Genomic DNA, 20,014 nt, shown 5'->3' on the forward strand with positions numbered 1-20,014 from the left:
GCGCCGATCTCCAGCAGCGCGGTCGCCCTCTATTCTGGGAGCTTGGGATGCCACCAGCACGCAGGCGCACGTGCGACATGTGCTTGTGTATCTACCCGGTAGCCATCTATCCATCTATGCGGTTAGTCGAACGGCCCGCCACCTCCCTCGCCCACCATCCCCTTGTGCATCTGCCCATGATCCAATCTACCCGTCTGTGTCTGGTAGTCGAACAGGCTGCCACGCATCACGAACCACACAAGCGACCAAGCATGCAATCACAGACGTTTCCATTGAAATCTACAAGGCCGCGTGGCCACTTTTGATGGCATTACCGGGACGTGGGACCACCCTCCGTCCGCCCAAGTATGGACACTAGAAAATTACCGCCGTCTTGTACGTGCAGTCGAAATGGAGCGCGGGGCTGCGCAATGCCTCAACAAGACAATGCCGCCAGGTATCACTACTATGAACCCAAATGCAAACGCCGGACTGCCGGGAAACATGCATCGCAGAGAAGAATGTACATTTTGCTGTCAACAGAGCGGCGCCCTCAACAAAAGAACTTGTATACCTTCTTCCACTTTGGCCACGCCTTCCGCTCCTCGCGCTCTTCCTCGATCAGCGCCTCCAGGTTGAGCTCGCGGATCCCCGTGTGCAGATCCATGTTGTAGCTCCGGACCACGCTCGTCCGGTAGTACAGCTTGTACGGGATGTAGAAGGCCAGCGTGACGGGGAGCGCGAGGTAGATTTGGAAGAATCCCTCGAGCCGCTGGTTGGTCGTTTGCGTCGCAAAGCCTAGCGGCACGACTGCTACGAAGAACTGTGCGATGAGCACAATGATGTTGAACGCGAAGCCAATCCACGAGCCAATCACGCCGGGCTGTGACCGGAACGCAAGCTCATCGAGCGTGTGGCCTTGCAGCGCCCAGCCCTTGCGGAACCGGATGTGCGCAAGGCAGATGGATGCCCACGTGAAAACCGCCGACAGCGCCGACAGCGCAAGCAGCCAGTTGAAGGTGGCTTGCTGCTTATCCCGGTCGACGCCGGCAAGGAAGGCGAGGAAGCCCAGACTGGAAGACACGGCGATGGCGACCAGGGGGCGGCCTTGGCGATCGATATAGGCAAGGACTTTGGGCGCCTGCGACTGCTCTGCAAGAGCTGCGAGCGTGCGGCTAGAACCATAGATGGCCGAATTGCCGACCGAAAGCACGGCGATCATGATGACGGCGTTGAAGACGGACGGGAGGACATCGATGCCAGCGTTGTTGATGGCAATGACGAAGGGGGAGGTGACGGTGTCGGCGTCGTGCTCGTTCTCCTTCTGGAGGAGCTGCGGGGTATTCCAGGGAACAAGCAGGCCGACAATCAGAAGCGAGACGACATAGAACAGGGTGATGCGCCAGAAGACCTGCTTGACAGCAGTAGGAAGCGACTTGCGGGGGTTGGCGGTCTCCGCTGCGGCCAAGCCGACGAGCTCGGTCCCGGAGAAGGCAAAGGCGGCGTTGACAAAGGTGCCGCAGAAGCCCTTGAAGCCGTTGTGGAACGCTCCCGGGTCGCGCCAGTACTTGAAGCCGATGTACGCTCCGTTGGGTCCTCCGCCGATGTTGATGATGATGCCGAGGATAATGAAGCCCACGACTGCGGCGACTTTGACGATGGCGAATACGAACTCGGCCTCTCCGTAGCCCTTGACGCCGAACAGGTTGATACCCACGATCAGGGTTAGAAATATGGCGACCCAGGCGTTGTTGTTGACGGCTCCGTGGTTCCAGAAGCTGATGGTGTAGGTTGCAGCGACAATCTCCAGCGGCAGGACGACCAGCCACTGCAGGGCATAGCTGAAGGCATGGTTAGCTGCGCTGAGTGGGGAAGGGGAGTGCTGGACTCACTTCCAACCCATTGCGAAACCCCACGCAGGGTCGATGAAGCGCGTCGAGTAGGCCGAGAAAGAACCGGCCACGGGGAAGAGGACCGCCATTTCACCCAGCGCATGCACGGTGCAGTACATCATGATACCAACCAGACAGTAGGAAATGACAAGAGATGCTGGGCCGGCAGCGGCGAGCACCTGGCCAGAGCCCACGAAGAGCCCGGTTCCTGGTGTCGTTAGCAACGAGTGCCGTCAGTAGGACGAAGTTGGGCATACCGATGCTGCCGCCGATGGCAATCATCTGCAGATGGCGACCCTTGAGCCTCCTCGCGAGCGGTGAGCTGGCCGTGTTGGCGGCGGCGCTCTCGACGTCGAAGACCTTGCCGTCGGTGCCCACGCTGCCCTTGGGCGTCATGGTCACATTGGGGTCGCGCTTGAAGCTGTCGAGCACGCGGCGGCCGAGGCCATCCCGCTGGACCGACGACTCGCCATAGTAGGAGCTCTGGGATTTCCTGCCACTTCCGAAGCTCTTCTCGGTGCGGTAGTCGTCGTCGTCGTGGAACGGCATGGTGGTTTGGCACTGGGCGGCAGAGGGGATCGCTGCAGCCGGTGCTGCAACCTGTTGTGGCGCCGCAGTGAGGACGTTGGGGCGTGTGGGTGTCGTGTGTCGCTCGGGCGGTTGGGGGCGGGCTCTGCTTATGGAGTGTGGGCGCGTGCGGCCGGGGTAGCAGGCGTGAGATAGGGCAGCGGTCAGGGCTTCGGGCGAGCTTACTGCAAGTGCGTGCGCGGAGCAGGGTTGTGCAGGCGACGCAGCATATCCAGATTAGTCTTATTAGCAGGGACGGGTGCGAGAGTCTGGGCCGTTATGCGCGGCGGCGGACAGTGGAAGCATGTACAGCGACTAGGACCGACGCAGCAGATACTCGGGGCATGCGCGCGAGGGCATGGCGGGGCTTTTACGGGCCTTTGTTGTTCGCCGCTGGCCGGGCAGCGATAACGTCGTGGGGAATGGCGCTGTGGTGGGCACTGGCAGCAGCGGCGGCGCCCGGTGAGCAGCCATCGAGATGGCGACATGAGCCAATGCCCTCCACGCCGAAGACTCGGGCCCCTGCTGCAGGGATGCCCGCCCGCATTACCAGCGACCAGCCGTGGCTCGCGCTGTCAGTCCACCGCGCCGGAAGCCGTGTCCTGTGCGGCACCGCGCTGGAATCGATGCGCCGCCATGCGCACCAAACATGAGTCTTGGGTCCTGCGTGCGATGTCTGGCCCAGCGCGATGCCTTCTGCGTGCCCCTCCTCCGCGCCTGCCGACGCCTACCATCGCGCTTGCTGCCGCGCCGTCTTCTAGAAGGCGCCCACGCCGCACAGACTCCAGCGTTATCAATCGCTCTTCCCTGCCGCTGCGCGCCGCCTTGTCATGTGCCCGCACGCGACGGACCCTCCTCCGACCGCCCTCGACCTTGACTTCCACGCCCGCATCGCCGTCGCCTACCTGCAGCAGTGTGCTGCTGTGTCGCAGTGGTCCCGGGCGCGCGACGTCACCTCCCACAGTCACCCTGTCCAGCGCTGCCGCCATCCCATTGGGCTGCACCGAGACCCCCATTTTAGCCAATGCCCCAATACATTTCGTATTCTCTGCGCTTCTCGAACAATGTCCTATCCCGGCAGCACTCGTACGTGACCCAGCGCAGACTCAACATTTCATTCGGGTTCTGTCATCTCCCTTCCCTCCAACCGCTGCGGTCAGCAACTGCGCGCACTGCATCTCGTCACAGAACCCCTTCAAATCCCCCTGATGCGCGTGTGATAACGACGATCGGGAGAGCGCGTTGGTGACACGAGATCCTCTGGTCTCGGTTCAACCCAATGCCACATATATTGGACGCTGTACCACTAGGGCTGAGTCTGCGTCTATTTTCGCTCTGGCGGAATTCGTGCATGCTATTCGCACCTCGCCTAGACGCGCATGTCAGGTACCCATATAACCTGCGAATTACACGCTCCTCTCAGCTGCATTGCAATTGCTCCCTCCTCTGCGCATGGCGACAAATTTCCGCCTCTTCGTACGCAACGGTTCCAACCGTCAAGCGAAACTCTCTGCTGGCGAGCCTCCACTCATCCGAGGGCCGTTCCGTCCTACTAACTCCTATACTGGCTTACGTACGCCCAGGGAACACAGCTTCAGCCGACCGGGCGTCTTGTGCGAGCATGAGCATTACCCGACTCGGGTAAATCACTCAGGTCAAGGGCGGCGGTGAGTATTACGAGGCCTCGATGGATGACCCCCAGATGCGCGTGTGTATCTGCCCTCAACCCCGACACATCATCTTGAGTCCACTAGCAGAGCATTGAAGTCGATACCTGGGGCGCAGAAGTTGCGTGATGTCGCTCGGCCCTCCTTCCTATCTTGGCTTGGAACTGACAGCCACACGCCGTTAGACCGCATCAAAGTCGGCACGAGGTTCGACAAGAGCAAGCCTCTTCCGTGGCTGCAACGTCTATCTTTCGCCTGAAGACGCAAAGAGATTGATTGAGAACGCCTCAGGCGGGCTTTTGAGGCCGAACGGATTCCCCCGAAGCATGTCAGCACGGTTGAGACTGCCGAGGCGAACATGATCGACCAAACATGTGCTGAGTGCTCGAGCTTGCTGCCAGCGGACTGTCCATCTTCTGATACGAGGGCATCACCGGCCATTTCTGACGTCTTTCGTGCGAGTCTGCCTGACTGGCCCCAGCACCTCCCTGCACTCAACTTTCGTCCTAGCTCGCACACGGCCTCTGCGGTCTTGCAATCGCGACTAGTCTGCCAATCATTACCTTCTCCACTTCGTAGGTATCGTTCGTTCGCCCATTGACTACCTATCGGCCTTCCACTCAGTCCGCAATCACTATTTTGCTATCCCCAATCACAAGTGTTGCCCACTTTGCCCTCACCTATCATCCGCTCGCTCTCCCATCCCGCTCATCCACAATCCTCCAACCCCGCATACCCAACCCAATCCAATCCCGCGGCACCTCTCGCCAGGACCTCTCTAAGATCATACCATGCTCTCACGTGGCCCGGCAATGCCAGCACGTGCGAACTGCTCCGTGCTGCGATGTCGCACATACGTGCGCACAGCGACCTGCCCAAACAGTGCGCTGTTAAGAAGCTGGGCCCCAGAAACAAGCCTTTGCTGTGGGGTGCATGAGGGCACGGGTATGCTTACGATGAGCTGCGTTTCTAGGACGCGAATGCATGCGATAAGTCGGTAGATGTGGTGCGATGAGAGCCGAATAGGAATGAGAGTGATGTGTTGCGCGCAGCAATGTTACATCCTCGCTGGTTGTTCATGGAGATGCAAGAGTACGCAGAGAAGGTGTGTAGGTTTGCGCTCTGACCTTACGCAGCACACCGCTCCAGCGATCACCTCGTATGCTCCAGCCCAGATCGTAGCGTGGAGTAGACAAGGAGCTTCCCGCCAGCCTTCGATACGAGCTCAAAAGCGTAATTCTCGCTTCTGGGAGAATATTTAAGCGACGACCGGCAACATACAGTATCGCACTGCGCGAGGCTCCAGAGATTAGCGCTCGGTAGCAGCGTGATCACCCGCCAGGGCGTGGAAGCGGTCCTGGTAGCCGTCGAATCCTGGTGTGGTGTCTGGAGATAGACATGATGCATCTAGTCTCAAAAGCGTAATTTGCGCGACGCATAAAAGACTGATTAGATACGCACTCTGCGTGAGTAAGTCGCATTGTCATGTATGTATGTACGCCGTGATAGATAGAACGTCGGATATAGGGCATGATACGCGAGATAGGGAATGTTTCAGCAGACGAGCTGGTGTAGGAGTTGGAGTGTTCAACACATCTGTGCACGGTGTTATGTGAGTGAACAGCTGAGCGATGGGAAACGAGATGAAGCCGACAGTCTCGACACTGAAGATGGGACAGTATTCAACACTAACAAGAAACATTGACTCGAGACTGAAGGTGGGACAGTATTCAATACTGACAAGAAACATTGGCTCGAGACACCAATCCTATTCTTGACTCAATCTATTCCATTCTCCTCCCCAGCACCTTTACTCCCTCCCTCCATCTTGCAGCAGTGTGGCTGCATGCTACCTGTTCTGCACCTGCAGCGTCTCTCCTCATCCTTACGGAACTTCATGCTTTGGACATGCTGCTCACGGGATCGAGGCTTGCACTTCTACACAGCTCTAGATCTGCTCCCTGCCTCTCCGCAGGACAGTCCCGCCGTGGCAACGACACTGTCACGCACATTCTGTAGACCCACGCAAGTCATTCAGCGCGGCAGACTGCACACCTGTGCTCGCCCAGACTACTCTTCCTGGCCAGCTAGATTGCGGCTCCCGCTGTCCAGACGCAGATGTACGTGTAGTGCTCGCGCAGATTGCCGCGTTGGATCGCTCGAACCGGGCACACCTCGCTCGACTCAACACGCAGCGCGCGCCGACGCAGCTCTTGACTCGCCGTGTGCTCGCCACACGCGTGTGGATGCGTCCCAGCACGCCGTGCTCATGCCTTTCCAACGCGGGCCTGCTCCTGCCCTTTCGCGCTCCACCTGCGGCGCCGCGAGGTGCCCACGTCCAGTGGACGGAGCACACGCACACGCCCCAGGAGCAATCGACGTGGTGTGTACCATGCGCCTCGCAACACGAGCGACGTTGGTCCCGTTCGAGAAACGTGCGCCGCAGGTGGGGCGCCGGGACAGGGGCGTGAGACACGCCGCCTGGATGGTGCAGATGCCGCATGGCGATGCAGTGCCAGCTTGCAGCGGGATATCCGGTGCTTCTTCGCGGAACGCCCAGAGTGCTTCGCGGCGTGCCTGTACTGTGGGCGTTTCGGATGGTGGGCCGGTGAGTCGAGACGGAAGGGCCGAGGACGAGTGGACGTGGACGCTGGGGAAAGACCGCTGGCTGGGAAGAGCAGTTTTTGCGAGAGGAGCGGTGGTGGGCTGGACGGGTACCGTCGTAACGAGGGACCGAGTGTCGGTGCTGATGTTACTAGGCCTCGGGTTAGAAGTCAGTCAGCCCGCACACACAGACGTTGGGAGCTGTGGGGGATATGTGGAAAAGCTGGCACGCGGATCCAAGGTGGATGCTTTGGTCAAATCGTGCTTCTACCTAGTGGACACTCTACCATCCACGGTGCCCTCCAGAGTGTTCGTGAAATCATCTCGCCCTAATGGTATTTTCGCCCCAGAACGCCGTGAAATGCACATGCTTCCCCTCCTCGTCCTCTGGGTGGCCTAAAACCGCTCCTTCATGCGCCCCGCAACCGTCCGCAGGTTGCCATACACCTTGCCAGGCTGAGAGCCCAGGATGAGCGAGACGATGGCCTCGCGGGCGATGTGGATGTTCTTGAAGCCGCCGAGGATGTGGATCTGTTGCTCGGTCAGCACGGCCATGGACATGAGCATAGGCGGGGAAAATGGGTAATGTACCTTCTGGTCCGCCAGCACGACTCTGGTCCGCGACGCGTTCTCGATGGCGAACTTGGTCTTGCCGTCTTTCCCAGCGATACGGCCAATGGCGCGCCCGAGATGCTCGCCCTGCAGCGTCTTCACGTCCTTGATCTCAAAGGTCTCAATGTACAGGTCGTCGAGCCGGAGAAGCGCAATGGCGTCGTCGACGTCGAAGCCGAGGCAGAAGGCCTTGACAAAGTCCTCGCCCTTCTGGAGCGCGCCCGTGTCGGTTGTCGCCGAGCTCGTCCGCATTTCCACGCTCTTCTTGGACGTGTTCATGCGCACTTGCAGCTTGAGGTGCTCGACGAGCGGGGGGTAGATCTTGGGCCAGTTGGTCTTCAGGGGCGACATCCTGTGGGGGGGGACTGGTGGTGGGTTAGACAGGCAGACATGTTGGCGTCGGTTCCGAGCGACTCACCCGGTACGTTTCTTCGCTCGCGCTTGAATGCCAGCGGTATCACACCGCTCTTGGGGAAGACTGGCCGGCCTGACTCGTCGGTTGTGGGCACGTCTTGCGCGTCGGATTGTGCGGGGTCGTGGACTGGCGCAGGCGCAGCGGTGGTGTCCATGTCGACGAGCGGCGCATCGTCTTCGGCGGGGAGCGGTACGGCCACGGCGTCAGCCATGTCGACGTTTTCCGCGAGCGCTGCGGGCGCGCGTTGCAGGGCGGTCGGCGCAGGCATGTTGTGTGCGTGTGTGTGAGGAAGCTGGGCGGGGTGAGGCCGGGTGGTGATTGGGGGCGGCGTGGTAGTCTGCCGGAGGGGAGGAACCCAGAGTCTGTAGGCGATCAAATTCTTCTCTTTCTGCTGTAGCAATGTCTCCGTCGCGTGTGCCCGTGTGCTGTGCAGGTCGGCTCGCGTGGTGGGCGGTTATCGATAGCTGTGGTGGCCGACATTTTTTGCGTGGCCCGTGCGTGTCGGTAGCGGCCTCCCTGTTGTCGGAGTGGCTCCTTTTGCGCGTCGCCGTGCATGACGTTCTCCAAATCTGCGCTGCAACTTGCACATCATCGCCAGCATTGCCCACCGCCCCGGTGCCCCCTCCCTCCGCATCGCGACGAGAGCACGCTTCGACCATGTGGCACCCGCGGATATAATGACCAGAAATGTAGCGCTCGCCATCGGCGCGGCAGTGCGGCGCTCGGTTGGCGAACCGGGCCTGGGACCGCTTTGGAGGGCACGAACAGCAGCATCGGATGCTTCAAGAGCAGGAATACACACGGCGAGGCGGCCAGTGTGCCCCGGTGCGTGTAGCTGGGCTGGGCCACCAAGAACTGCACAATCACATGTCGGACCCGTCGCCACGCTCCTCCTACGACACCCGCCTCCACGACCGTCCAATGCACCGCAAAGCATCGCATCGGCTGCAGTTGCAGCCTTCCAACGCAACGCGCGCCACATATCCAGCACCTCGAAACGGAAATACCGCGCGACAAGCCGCCGCGAGAAGACCTCCGCCACCGACAGCTCCAAGCCAAAGGCTAAGCAACCCTCCGCACCCGCGCCCGAGGCCACCCTCTCTCCCCAACCCGAAGCGCCTCCAGAGCCCCCGAATGCTCCAAAAGAGGCGCCCAAACCCAATACCGACGCCGATCACTCTGCCGACCACGCCTCGTACTTCTCCCTGCCCCACGCACTCCCACATCTGAAGCGCCCTACAAAGGCAGAGTTGCTGGAAGCCGCGTCTGGATTCTGGTCGCGCATAAGAGTCCATCTCAAATGGCTCGCCATCCGGAGCAACCGCCCCTTCAACGCCGACGAAATATACGCCCTGTTTTCTTGGATCCTGGCTGCCCATTTCGCCTGGCTGCTGCTAGGAACCACAACCTTCGTCATGTTGACAGTCTTCCTGATCAACACCGTCTTCGCACAGGAGTCGATCGCACAGTGGATCGGCAACTACCTGACCAAGTCGTCTGGCATCAAGGTCATCTTCGAATCCGCTGTCGTGCCCAAGTGGAAGGACGGTGTCATCTCGTTCAGGAAGGTTTTTGTATCTCGAAGGCCAGGACAGAAGAACACGCACGTCACCAAGGGCTCCCAATCCTCCGCAGCGGCAGCTGCCGCTGCCCTCGCGCATAAAGAGAGGGGAGGATCAGACGCAGCTGAGGAAGAAGAGGACACCAACTACTCGCAGTTCGACATATCCATCGACACAGTCAACGTCACGCTCTCGTTTTCACGGTGGATGAATGGTAAGGGTATCCTCAAGGATGTCGAAATCAAAGGCATCCGCGGCGTTGTAGACCGTACCTCCGTCCACGCCGTAGAAGGCGTAGACCCTCGCTCATACAAGCACACCCACCAACCCGGTGATTTCGAGCTCGAGTCATTCAAGATGGAAGACCTCCTCGTCACCATCTACCAACCCAACAACTTCCGCCCGTATTCTGTGAGCATTTTCAGCTGCGACCTACCGCAGCTGAGAAAGCAGTGGCTGTTCTACGACTTTTTGTCCGCCAACATGATGTCTGGCTCCTTCGACAACTCACTCTTCACCATCCACCCGCGGCAGACGCACAACTACACCGGTGCGCAGCTCAACGAGGGTCGCGACACAGACGACGGCGCCACTTGGAAGAAACAGAGCCGCATCCGCATCGACGGCCTGAACATCGACCACCTCAACCGCGGCTACGAAGGCCCCTTCTCCTGGATCTACGAAGGCGACGTCGACATCATCGCAGACGTCATGTTGCCCAACGACGATGACGACTCGCTGGCCAAGGTCATGAGCGACATGTACGACCGCGTCGAAGCCACCGTCACGCAAAACCACAACCGCCACTACTCCGACCACGCGGCTCACGGCTTCGACGAGCACCACCACCAGCCGGGCCCGCACGAGAAGGAAAGCAAGGGCGAGGCTAGCGAGGACGATAAGCGCTTCGTCATCATGGACGTGCGCGTGCACCTCAACGACGTGCGCGCCGCTGTGCCCCTGTTCACCAAGGACATTTCATACGTCAACAACGCGCTTGTGAGGCCGATTGTCGCATATATTAACACACGCAAGACGTTCATCCCCGTCAATTGCCGCGTTGTCAAGCGCGCGTCGGAGTTTGACGGGTCGTGGACCATATATGACAGCGGGCTGATGGACGATATATCGAGAGAGGTATGTGTTCCCCTTCCATATTCCTCCACCCATGTGACTTTTTATCAAGCGGGAACTGACAATGACCAGATGTACGACGCCTTCGCGCGCGACATTGAGGGTGACAGCACCGCGCGCAAGCGCCGCATAAAAAAGGTCGGCATTTGGACGCTGCAGCTCGCGGCGCAGGCGCTATTCTTGGGGCTCGCGGGGAACATCGCGTGAGCGGAGATGGCGGAGATGTTTGACCTCGCCCGTTCCTGCGCGAGGCGCTGGAGGGACGAAAGCAGGATAATAGATAGATACCCACGTTGCGTTCTTCAGTACATGGCATGTAAAAGTAGCATTGGCGTTTCTCTGGGCTGGGTGGGGCTGGGCTAATGTTCCGGATCACGATTGGAATGGATCAAAATGTAGGATTACAGTACATATACACGAGCTGCAACGATGAATTCACCAATGTGCGAGGCTCGACGCCCGAGTTTGGGCGTCACCATCTATCTGTCACAGCTTGTCTCGCACTTTCTACTGTTCCCTCGGTCCCACGGAGACTGGAGACGTGGGATTCATTTTGCCCAGGACGCAGCTAAGTGAGGGCAGGCAAGCGTTCTTCTGCCTCATGTAGACACTGCTCTTGCCAGATGACTTATGCATCTCACTGCATAGGTAAACGGTGTCCGGATCACCACCGCATGAAGCCAGTCTGTACCATTCCGCATCAACGCCGAGTACATGCACGCACAATCCCACCGTGGACGTTGCCCTGATGGTCGCGCTAGCCCAACGAGGTAGTCTTCTGGAGCGTCGTTCGGGCTTACAAGCTAAGCCCGCGTGCAAACTCCACGACATCGCCTTGAAAACGGCACGTTTGTCAGAAACAGGTGGCGATGCCTGCAGGGCGTAAGTGCGTAATGTGATACCTCACCGTGTCAGGGCCCGAGCCGAAGTTCTTCGGGCCAGTCGGGCGGGAAGCAGGTATATCAAAGTGCACTCTGTGCGCGGCAGGTGGTGGACCTATTCACTACGGTGCGGCACTTCGTTCTGACGGAAATCTTGAGGCGTTGACGCCCCCTTGGAGCTTCGCAAGCATGGTGAAGACGATCAAGTTTGGAGACATTGAGGTTCCGGTCCCGGGCTTCGGCGCCATGGGGCTCAGTCATGGGCTGGGGAATCAGTTCACGCTGGAGCAGGCGGAGCCGGTGCTGCTAAGAGCGCTGGAGCTGGGGTGCACGTTTTGGGACACTGCGGTCAGTCGCTCCCCGACTCGTTCGATGTTTCGGATGTAAACAATGTGGTTGTGCTCATGGGACCTCCAGGTTATCTACGGCGCCGGCATCAACGAGACGTTGCTCGGGGAGTTCATCAGGAAGCACAATGCCAGGGACAAAATCTTTCGTGAGCTGCAAAAGCCCAGCGTGACGAGAGGTAAGAAGTGCTGACCGACCCGGGGGCAGTGGCGTCCAAATGCGGGCTCGACATCTTCAACAAAGAATCCACCGGCGTCTACGGCGGCGTGACAAACACCCCCGAGCACATCGCCACGTACATCGAAGGCACCATTGCGCGTCTGGGCTTCTCCCCAGATCTGTACTACCTCCACCGCATCGACCCCACCACCCCCCTCGACACGTCGATTCCCGCCCTTGCTGCCCTCCGCTCCTCGGGGAAAACGAAATACATCGGCCTCTCTGAGTGCTCTGCAGCGACCCTGCGACGCGCGAACGAGATAGCGAAGATCGACGCGGTCCAAGCCGAATACTCCGCCTTCGAGACGCTGCACGAGAGCGACGGATTGGTGGATGCGGCGCGGGAGCTGGGGGTTGCGTACGTAGCGTACAGTCCGCTGGGGCATGGGTGGCTGGTTGATGACTTCGACTACGCGAGCCCAGAGGACTTTCCCGAGGGCGATTATAGGCGGAAGGTGCCGAAGTTCCAGGGAGACAACTTTTACGCGAATAAGAAGATCGTGGAGGAGGTCAAGGGGATTGCGAGGAAGAAGGGTGTCAGCACGAGTCAGGTTGCGCTGGCGTGGGTGGCCAGTCAAGGTATGCTATTCCTTTCTGGTCTGGGCTGGGGATGGGTCTGGGGCGGTGGAAAGGCGCTGAGACTGACGCTATATGTGACAGGTATGATTGCGATCCCGGGGACGACGAAGGTGCATAGGCTGGAGGAGAACTGGGGGAGTAGGGACGTTGTGCTGAGTGACGAGGAGATGGGGCACATGCGGGAGGTTATTGAGGGGGCGAAGGTCGTGGGTGCGAGGTATTGGCCTGAGATGCAGGCGACGGTTGGGCATTGAGTGGTGTTGGGGTGGACATGTGTCGGATGGGATGAGGGCCGGCGATAAGCTGGGACGTTAGAGGAGGGCTTGCGACGTTAGCGGAGAGGTAAGACTTTAGTTTGTGATGGTTTCATTGAAGTGACAACAGTGGGTTATGGGAAGATAGAGAAAGGGGGAAGGCGCGTCGTCCTTGATTGATTGCTGGATAACAGCTCGCACTCGCTGGCGTATCATGTCGCAAAGACCTATTCCAAACGTGACAAAGTCGAAGATGAGGGCTGTTCCAACACTGCAACAATGGAAGAACTGGTACTATCAACTGTCAATCAACTGTCAATCAACTGCGGCCACGATTCTAAAGACTTGGAACCGGGATGATGTATACCTTTCGGACTTTGAAAACAAGTACCAGGCACTAGAGCTTCAACGAACTGCTGCCGTCGCACTCGGCCAGGGCGAGACCGAAAAGTCCGGTTGTCCAGGATCTTCAGACTCCTCCTCATCCTCCCAGTCGGTATCGTCCTCCTCCTCGTCATGGTCCTTGATAGTGAAGAGCAGATTGAAGGAGTCGAAGTCGTCGCTCTGGCAAAAGAACGTAATGCTCTCGACAATCCTCCGCTCGCCGAATACTTTCTTGTGGGTGGCGAGTAAGAGTGCGGCACTGCGCCCACTTGGACTTGCGATCAGCGCTTTGTAGCCATCATCTTCGGGGTAGAAAATATCTCGCTGTTCCCACGTGTGCCTGAAACCCTCGTCAGTCTTTCGTGGTCACCGCTTTGGAATTGTAGAGCAATTTTAAGAACAAGTGAGCGACTTACGCCTGGCATTCCGATTCTGTAAGTTCAAACTTCAGAGCGAAGTCGACCGCAGCCTTGGTCGCCACGTTCTTGATATTGTCGACGAGGTAGTACTTCAGACGGTTCACTGGTACTTTCTTCTCCGCAGCCAGATGCTCGTAGTCGAGGTACACTATGTCGAATAGATTCTTGAGCTTTGGTAGCACGGTGACGGGAGTGTTCTTTAGTGCGCCCCTGTATTCTGCCCCATACGTAGACATGGCGATGATTAAACCATGTTCCACATCCATAAGAACTTCAATGAAGGCATCGGTGCGCTGGCATGGTTGTCAGCGACACTTTTGCATAAATGTTTGCCCCGACTGACCACGGAGCATCACTACTCACTTTATACTCAATGCCGTCGTGGGTTGTGGCGCGATTGTGTTCCCAAACTCGAGCCTCCGCTGAGCCGCCGTCGAGCACAACCTCCAGTTCTGGGAGACCGAGATCGTGCATGACAACATCCAAGTATTCTTTCTGAGCGTGGATGTAAATAGAATCAGCATATTCACCGAGGAAGGTATATCCCCAGTCGTGTAGGGAATTCCAATCTGTCCAGGGGCTCGCTGCCGTCTTGTACGTGTGTGCCGGCTTAATGAAGCGCGCTGCAACCTCGTCCCGTGTGGCCATCATACCGATGAGCGAGCAGCCTCGCTCAATCGCCTCGAGAGGCGTGGGAGGATGGCCGTTAGCGGACAAGATGCTACGGTCAAGTTGGGCGACGGATTTGCCGAAGGAGCTGAGATTTTCCTGGCGGCGTTCCAAAGGAAGGCGTGGCTCGGCAGGTGCGATGCGACCAACCTGCGGGTAGCTTCGTGAGAGACATCCTGGGACAAGGAGCAGTAAAATGCCGAATAGCATCATGGTTCTGGTAGCTTGTCGATGTAAAGTCGGAAGCATAGTAAATGCCAGTGACGGCCCGCGTGGGTGTTTCTATACTTCAAGTCGAGCAGCGGTAGCGCTTTGGGAAGGCGCGCTGGCTCCAGGATTATTCTGCGATGAACCAAGTTGGCTAGTCGAGGTGAAGGAGACTGGCAGAGCTGCGAGATCCAAGCAGGTCTGGCACGGGTCTCTTACTTGTATTCTTGTTAATTGAGTTCTAGGAATGGCTACGATTCAACGATGAATGGCTCTACCGTCCATTCGAAGACCGCTGCAAGCACAAGCTAAGCGTATCATATGCTTTAAGCTCCCTCTGCCTTCGTCATCTCCTCTGCTCAAAGCTCTGCGGCACTTCCTTGCCCGTCTCACTCCGCGACTCGCTCGTAACCTCATGCACGACTGTCTTCATAATCCCGCGATCGACCTTCGTATCGCTCCCACCGTCTGGCAAGATACTCCGTTCGCTGTCCCCATCATCGATCCCGACATCCGACCGCCCCATGATTCTCGTATTGCGTTTGGTGGTCACCTTGGATACGTTGTACATCGGAATGCCGCTGTGGCTACCTGGTGTGCGCTTGTTGCTGGTTTGTAAGGTACTGGGTAGCACTTTGCGTAGGATGCGCTCGAATTGCTTGCGCAGCGGCGGGAGGGAGGCGACGAGGATGCCGACGGAGAGCTCAGTCGCGGACCAGATTGTTAGGTTCACGCCGTCCCATGTCGGGTCTCTAGTCTTGAGAAGGCTTTTCAATTCCACGGTTTTGAATATTGAGCACACGGTCGCGCTGGACTGCTGTCAGTTCAGGCGCGCGAGTAGTGACGAGAAAGAAGCGCACTTACGTCAGGCCGAGACAGAAGACTAGTCGAAGTCCCCATTGCGTCTTCGATGACAACTGTACGGATGAAAGGTAGAGAATCGGCGCTACTATGTAGACAACATCTGTGAGAATATTTGACACGCCCTGCATGTATCTATTCGTCCTTAGCAAACACGCAATTCTATGGGTAGTGATGCGTACGTGAGCGCAGTAGAGCCTTTGTAAAAGCGGGTGCCTTTGATGCTCTTGTTCCAATTCGCTTCAAAAGGTTTCGCGCAGAGTTGCCCCATCATGGGCAGCGTGAAATTGAAGACTGCGACCATAGCAATCGACAAGTAGATGACCAGCTTGTAGGTGAGTCCAAATGGCAGAGCCAGAAGGTAGGTGCAAATCGACAACTTCAAAATAGCCACGGCGATCAGGTTAATGATCTGTCCGATGTACAAGTAGTAGCTGTACTGCAGGATGTCGTGGGGCTTGCTGATGCTGGGGTCATTGATGTGCCGGCCCTGGCCGTGGATTGTGGACTTGATGCGTATACCAGATGACGCGACATTGAGGCACTGCAAGTCATGTCAGCGGGAAGATCACAGCGTGTTGTGCCTCCTTGTGGTTGAAGCGCAGACTTTGTGCTCTTCAAGTAGCGATCGGCAAGCGTGAAGCTCCACAGCACATCGTGATGAGATCGGATTTGCACTTACCGCAGCGACGATCAACAAATAATCACAGATCATGAGCTTGCGCTTGCTCTGGATTCCATAGACGATTCTCCATATCAGGATACCTGTGCTGAGGATGCAGATGCTCAGTGTTGCGCCCAAGATCTGGCCGCCACGATTAGGCCAAGTGCCATCCTCGTTCATTGTAAGTAGCAAATACTAAGAACAATACTGGTAAAAGTGTAAGGGCGGTGTCGGTGTCAACCCTCCGGTGGTACGGGGCTTATGTGTCCCTGAGATAGGTGTGATGTGACAGACGGCTCGGGAGCAGGTTCACTTGGACATGCCTGTGCGTTTGGTGGCGATGGAGCCGACGCCATGAGGAACATTCGACAAACCTTCTGGCCACTGGGATCGTCTGTAGGATCCTCAGGGGCTGGCACCGAAGCCCCCCGTCTGTCAGAGAAATGCCCTCGACCCTGATGTCTGATGGACCAGATAGGCCGACCGCCCGATGATCATAGTGCTAACTATGATCGGACATTACGCACATGGTAACCAAGCTTTAGGTAACTCCATTGGCCAGGTTTTCGTGGTGTAACATAAATCTGCTGGACCCTCCGAGCCGTGTCCGTCTCCCCACGTTATTTTTCCTTCGCATGCGGCCGGCTCTTGTTTAATTGCACATGGCCTGGTTTGGGGCAAAAGCTCCGATATGTCGCTTTGCTTGCGTCTTCCGTATCTCTTGCCTGTCATTGATTGTCGGCTTGACCTTTGACCTTTTCAAAACCAATAAACCAATATCGTCTCCATGCCACCCCACGCATAGAGTGGCTGGTGCTATCCGCCGCAGAAGAACGTACATAGTCACACGGGTAGTGCCCCGGTACTTGACGCACTTGGCGTTCAGGCCCAACTCTCTGGAATCCTTCCCTCTTCCCCACCAGTTAGTTTGACCCAGATCGTATCCGCTACTCATGCACGCTTCAAGCGAATCCTTTTGCTTCGCGCTGTCCACGCAATAAGCAACGTCTAGAATGCGTCTACTGCCCGTACCAGCATTTCGGTCGTCGGCAAGAATTTTTGAAATGAAATCGTACGTTCGTTTCAACCATTATCAACGGCGGTGCGGGACGAAGCTCGTTCCGGTTCAGGTCCCGGTAGCGGCCTGCATTGCATGGGATGCCACGGCTCGCCGTAAGCCGGAGAGTGGTGGAAGGATTGGAGGTCTGCGAAATAGATTGCGCCACAACGAACTAGCCAGCCGTGCTCGCATTCGACCATACCTATTGCGTTAGCAAGCGAGAGCCTCGCATTTGCACCCGCCGGATCCTACAACGTGGTCTCCAAGGTTGGCCGCATCGAATTTCGAGAAAGGCGTTAGAAATGCTCAACGGCGCAGTCGTGCGAGATTCCACGGCACCGGCCCCGGGAAATTCTTTCATCTTCTAACGAACGTTATCGCTCATCAGCGGCCCGAGCCTCTGGGCCCGCCTCTAGCAACATGACACTAGCATTTGCCCTGGAAATTCTAGCGTGGAGTGTGGCCAAGCACACTTCTAACCACGAAGGTGTCGAATTGTGACGATCCTGAGGTACTTGTCATTTTCCTGCGTGGCGGCTATGTTCCCCTGGTACCTGGTTCGAGCACAGATGCGCCCGAAAACCCAGGCCCGGGGGCTAGATGCTCACCCTCGAGTCAAATCGTCCCAAATCGAGTGCGTGTTGCTACGCCCCAATTGACTCGCATCACATTTCGCTTCCGGTAGAGGACCACAGGTTCGGTGGGGTGCAATCCAGCGAACGGCAGATGTCCCCTTCGCCCTGCTCGGGCGTTGCTGCACAGGGGGCCAGATGGAAGCTTAAAGTTCGCAGCGCGCCTGTTGCGACCAACTGTGCGCCGCGTTCTCGGAACCTGCCCAACCTGTCACTCGTTTGTTTCGCTTTTGCTTTCCAGATACTCCATTAGTCCATCAAGGCGGTGTCAACATGCGTTCCTTCATTGCTGTCACCCAGTTGCTGGGGTTGGCTGCCGCGCTTCCAAGCGGGGAGAAGAGAGCATCCAACACCTACGATTATGTAATTGTTGGTGGTGGTGTTACCGGCCTTATTGTTGCTAACCGATTGACCGAGAACAAGAAAAGTAAGTCGATGCCAAATCGGACCTTCTGGCACAATGCTCATCATCATTCACTGCAGCAACTGTTCTCGTCATCGAGGCTGGTACTGACGACTTGCCCTTCCAGCAACGTCTGCCGTACGGGGCGGCCAGTGCTCTGAATACGTCCTTGCTGTGGCCCAACTATGTCTCTGAACCAGAGCCGTATCTCAACAACAAGACATGGAATGTCCGTGTCGCTGAGGTTCTCGGTGGAGGCTCCATTGTCAATGGCATGTTCTATGACCGTGGCTCCGCAGCCGATTACGATGCGTGGGAGGCTCTGGGCAACTCCGGTTGGGGATGGAAGGGAATCTATCCTTACTTCAAGAAGGGCACCACTTTCATTCCCCCGCCGAAGGCCACCGCGGATGAATTCGACATCACGTGGGACACTTCAGCGTACGTACACCACCATGCATGACCGAGTTGCAGCTAACATCATGCAGGTACGGCAACGGCCCTCTTCACCTTGGGATTGCTGACTTCCAGTACCCTGACATCAAGCCGTTCATCGCGGCCTACGAAGGTGCGGGTGTCAAGAAGCTCCTCGATGGCAACAATGGTGAACAAGCCGGCTTCTCGTGGTACCCTAACACCATGAACCCGTTGACCGGAGAAAGGTCACAGGCTCGTAACTCGTACTACGACCCAGTCAAGTCATCGCGGTCGAACCTCAAGCTACTGCTCCGCACCGAAGCGAAGGAGCTTGTATTCGCCAGTGGCAAGAAGCTCGTTGCCTCGGGTGTGAAGATTGTAGACAAAACCACCGGCAAAACCACCACCGTCTATGCCAAGAAGGAAGTCGTACTTGCTGCTGGCTCCATCAACACTCCCAAGCTCCTCCAGCTCAGTGGCATTGGACCCAAGTCTGTGCTCCAGGCCGCTGGGGTCCCCGTCAAGCTCGCACACGACGGTGTTGGCGCCAACTTCCAAGACCACCCCTACACCCTTGTCCTCTTCAACCAGTCCTTCTCAAGCACCCCCAACTCCGCCTCTTTGGCCACCGACCCCGCATTCAACGCATCCGCATGGGCGCAGTACGAAGCCAACAAGACCGGTCCTCTCACCCAGGCCCGTGGAAACACACTCTCCATGGTTTCCCTTCCCAAGGTCGCGCCCAACGACTACAAGAACCTCGTCAAGCAGATCAAGTCCCAGAAGGACGATTCCTACCTTCCAGCTATCTACACTGGCAGCAAGAAGCTCATTGCCGGTGTCAAGGCCCAGCGCAAGGTCCTCGCCGACCTATTCGCCAGCAAGGACGCCGCCATTGTCGAGCTTCCCGTCGGTCCGGGCGGTGGTGGTGTTCTTGTCGGCCTCGAGAAACCCCTCGCCCGTGGCTCCATCACCATCAACCCCGCTGACCCACAAGGTCCCCCGAAGATGCTGTACAACGCGCTCAGCAACCCCGTTGACAAGGCCGTCATGGCGTCTTGCGTGCGCTTCCTTCGCACTGTCTGGAAGCGTCCTGAGATCGCGAAGTATGGTCTTGTCGAGACCTCACCGGGCGCGCAGTACACTAGCGATGCGGATATCATTGACAAGATGAACGCTGCTGGCACCATCTGGCCTACGCTTTCGCATCCTAGCGGCTCGTGCGCTATGATGCCTGAGAAGTACGGTGGATGTGTGTCGGACAAGCTGCTGTTCTACGGAGTTGAGAAGCTGTCGATTGTTGATGCTAGTATCTTGCCGCTTGTTCCTACTCAGCACATTCAGTCTACTATGTATGCTGTTGGTGAGAAGGCGGCGGACTTGATCAAGGCCAGGGCGTAGAGGATGCGTCGCTACATCTTGTAATGGGGAAAATATCTGCACATATGTAGTCTCTAATGAAGTAAAGTATTTCTAGTTTCCTTGTGTTGAGTAAATCATCAAGTACAAAGTAGACGTATCTTCGAGAGGGAAAGACTTCTCGCTTAGACGAAATATGTACTACCCCGACTTAAATTACAATGAC

At 57.4% G+C, this 20,014-nt stretch overlaps 7 protein-coding genes across 7 annotated transcripts; 3 read left to right on the forward strand and 4 right to left on the reverse strand.

The window, feature by feature from the left end:
- Nucleotides 1-261: 261 nt before the first annotated feature.
- Nucleotides 262-2,875, reverse strand: CC84DRAFT_1129468 (general amino-acid permease-like protein GAP1). Its single transcript, XM_018175834.1, has 3 exons — nucleotides 2,129-2,875; nucleotides 1,872-2,079; nucleotides 262-1,820 (listed from the first exon to the last, which is right to left on the reverse strand). The coding sequence occupies exons 1-3, from the start codon at nucleotides 2,418-2,420 to the stop codon at nucleotides 533-535; spliced, it is 1,788 nt and encodes a 595-aa protein (XP_018031018.1). The 5' UTR covers nucleotides 2,421-2,875; the 3' UTR covers nucleotides 262-532.
- A 4,230-nt stretch (nucleotides 2,876-7,105) lies between these two features.
- On the reverse strand, nucleotides 7,106-8,004 carry CC84DRAFT_1102346 (eukaryotic type KH-domain (KH-domain type I); the record flags this gene model as incomplete). Its single annotated transcript, XM_018174959.1, has 3 exons — nucleotides 7,106-7,240; nucleotides 7,301-7,686; nucleotides 7,740-8,004. The coding sequence occupies 3 exons, from the start codon at nucleotides 8,002-8,004 to the stop codon at nucleotides 7,106-7,108; spliced, it is 786 nt and encodes a 261-aa protein (XP_018031019.1).
- A 306-nt stretch (nucleotides 8,005-8,310) lies between these two features.
- On the forward strand, nucleotides 8,311-10,882 carry CC84DRAFT_1263580 (uncharacterized protein). The gene is made up of 2 exons (XM_018185250.1): nucleotides 8,311-10,435; nucleotides 10,505-10,882. The coding sequence occupies exons 1-2, from the start codon at nucleotides 8,414-8,416 to the stop codon at nucleotides 10,637-10,639; spliced, it is 2,157 nt and encodes a 718-aa protein (XP_018031020.1). The 5' UTR covers nucleotides 8,311-8,413; the 3' UTR covers nucleotides 10,640-10,882.
- Nucleotides 10,883-11,266: 384 nt separating this feature from the next.
- On the forward strand, nucleotides 11,267-12,940 carry CC84DRAFT_1155598 (Aldo/keto reductase). The gene is made up of 4 exons (XM_018176942.1): nucleotides 11,267-11,661; nucleotides 11,731-11,809; nucleotides 11,869-12,459; nucleotides 12,541-12,940. The coding sequence occupies exons 1-4, from the start codon at nucleotides 11,503-11,505 to the stop codon at nucleotides 12,711-12,713; spliced, it is 1,002 nt and encodes a 333-aa protein (XP_018031021.1). The 5' UTR covers nucleotides 11,267-11,502; the 3' UTR covers nucleotides 12,714-12,940.
- A 46-nt stretch (nucleotides 12,941-12,986) lies between these two features.
- On the reverse strand, nucleotides 12,987-13,980 carry CC84DRAFT_321044 (uncharacterized protein). The gene is made up of 4 exons (XM_018185844.1): nucleotides 13,880-13,980; nucleotides 13,514-13,830; nucleotides 13,081-13,437; nucleotides 12,987-13,007 (listed from the first exon to the last, which is right to left on the reverse strand). Exons 2-3 carry the CDS (start codon nucleotides 13,780-13,782, stop codon nucleotides 13,119-13,121), a joined length of 588 nt encoding a protein of 195 aa, XP_018031022.1. The 5' UTR covers nucleotides 13,783-13,830; nucleotides 13,880-13,980; the 3' UTR covers nucleotides 12,987-13,007; nucleotides 13,081-13,118.
- Nucleotides 13,981-14,587: 607 nt separating this feature from the next.
- CC84DRAFT_1155601 (uncharacterized protein) lies at nucleotides 14,588-16,520 on the reverse strand. The gene is made up of 4 exons (XM_018176943.1): nucleotides 15,936-16,520; nucleotides 15,436-15,797; nucleotides 15,257-15,388; nucleotides 14,588-15,201 (listed from the first exon to the last, which is right to left on the reverse strand). The coding sequence occupies exons 1-4, from the start codon at nucleotides 16,095-16,097 to the stop codon at nucleotides 14,739-14,741; spliced, it is 1,119 nt and encodes a 372-aa protein (XP_018031023.1). The 5' UTR covers nucleotides 16,098-16,520; the 3' UTR covers nucleotides 14,588-14,738.
- A 1,013-nt stretch (nucleotides 16,521-17,533) lies between these two features.
- Nucleotides 17,534-19,995, forward strand: CC84DRAFT_1155604 (alcohol oxidase). Its single transcript, XM_018176944.1, has 3 exons — nucleotides 17,534-18,036; nucleotides 18,093-18,453; nucleotides 18,501-19,995. The coding sequence occupies exons 1-3, from the start codon at nucleotides 17,883-17,885 to the stop codon at nucleotides 19,828-19,830; spliced, it is 1,845 nt and encodes a 614-aa protein (XP_018031024.1). The 5' UTR covers nucleotides 17,534-17,882; the 3' UTR covers nucleotides 19,831-19,995.
- Nucleotides 19,996-20,014: the final 19 nt, after the last annotated feature.

Source organism: Paraphaeosphaeria sporulosa, assembly GCF_001642045.1.
Source record: "Paraphaeosphaeria sporulosa strain AP3s5-JAC2a unplaced genomic scaffold CC84scaffold_12, whole genome shotgun sequence".
Lineage (NCBI taxonomy): Eukaryota > Fungi > Ascomycota > Dothideomycetes > Pleosporales > Didymosphaeriaceae > Paraphaeosphaeria > Paraphaeosphaeria sporulosa.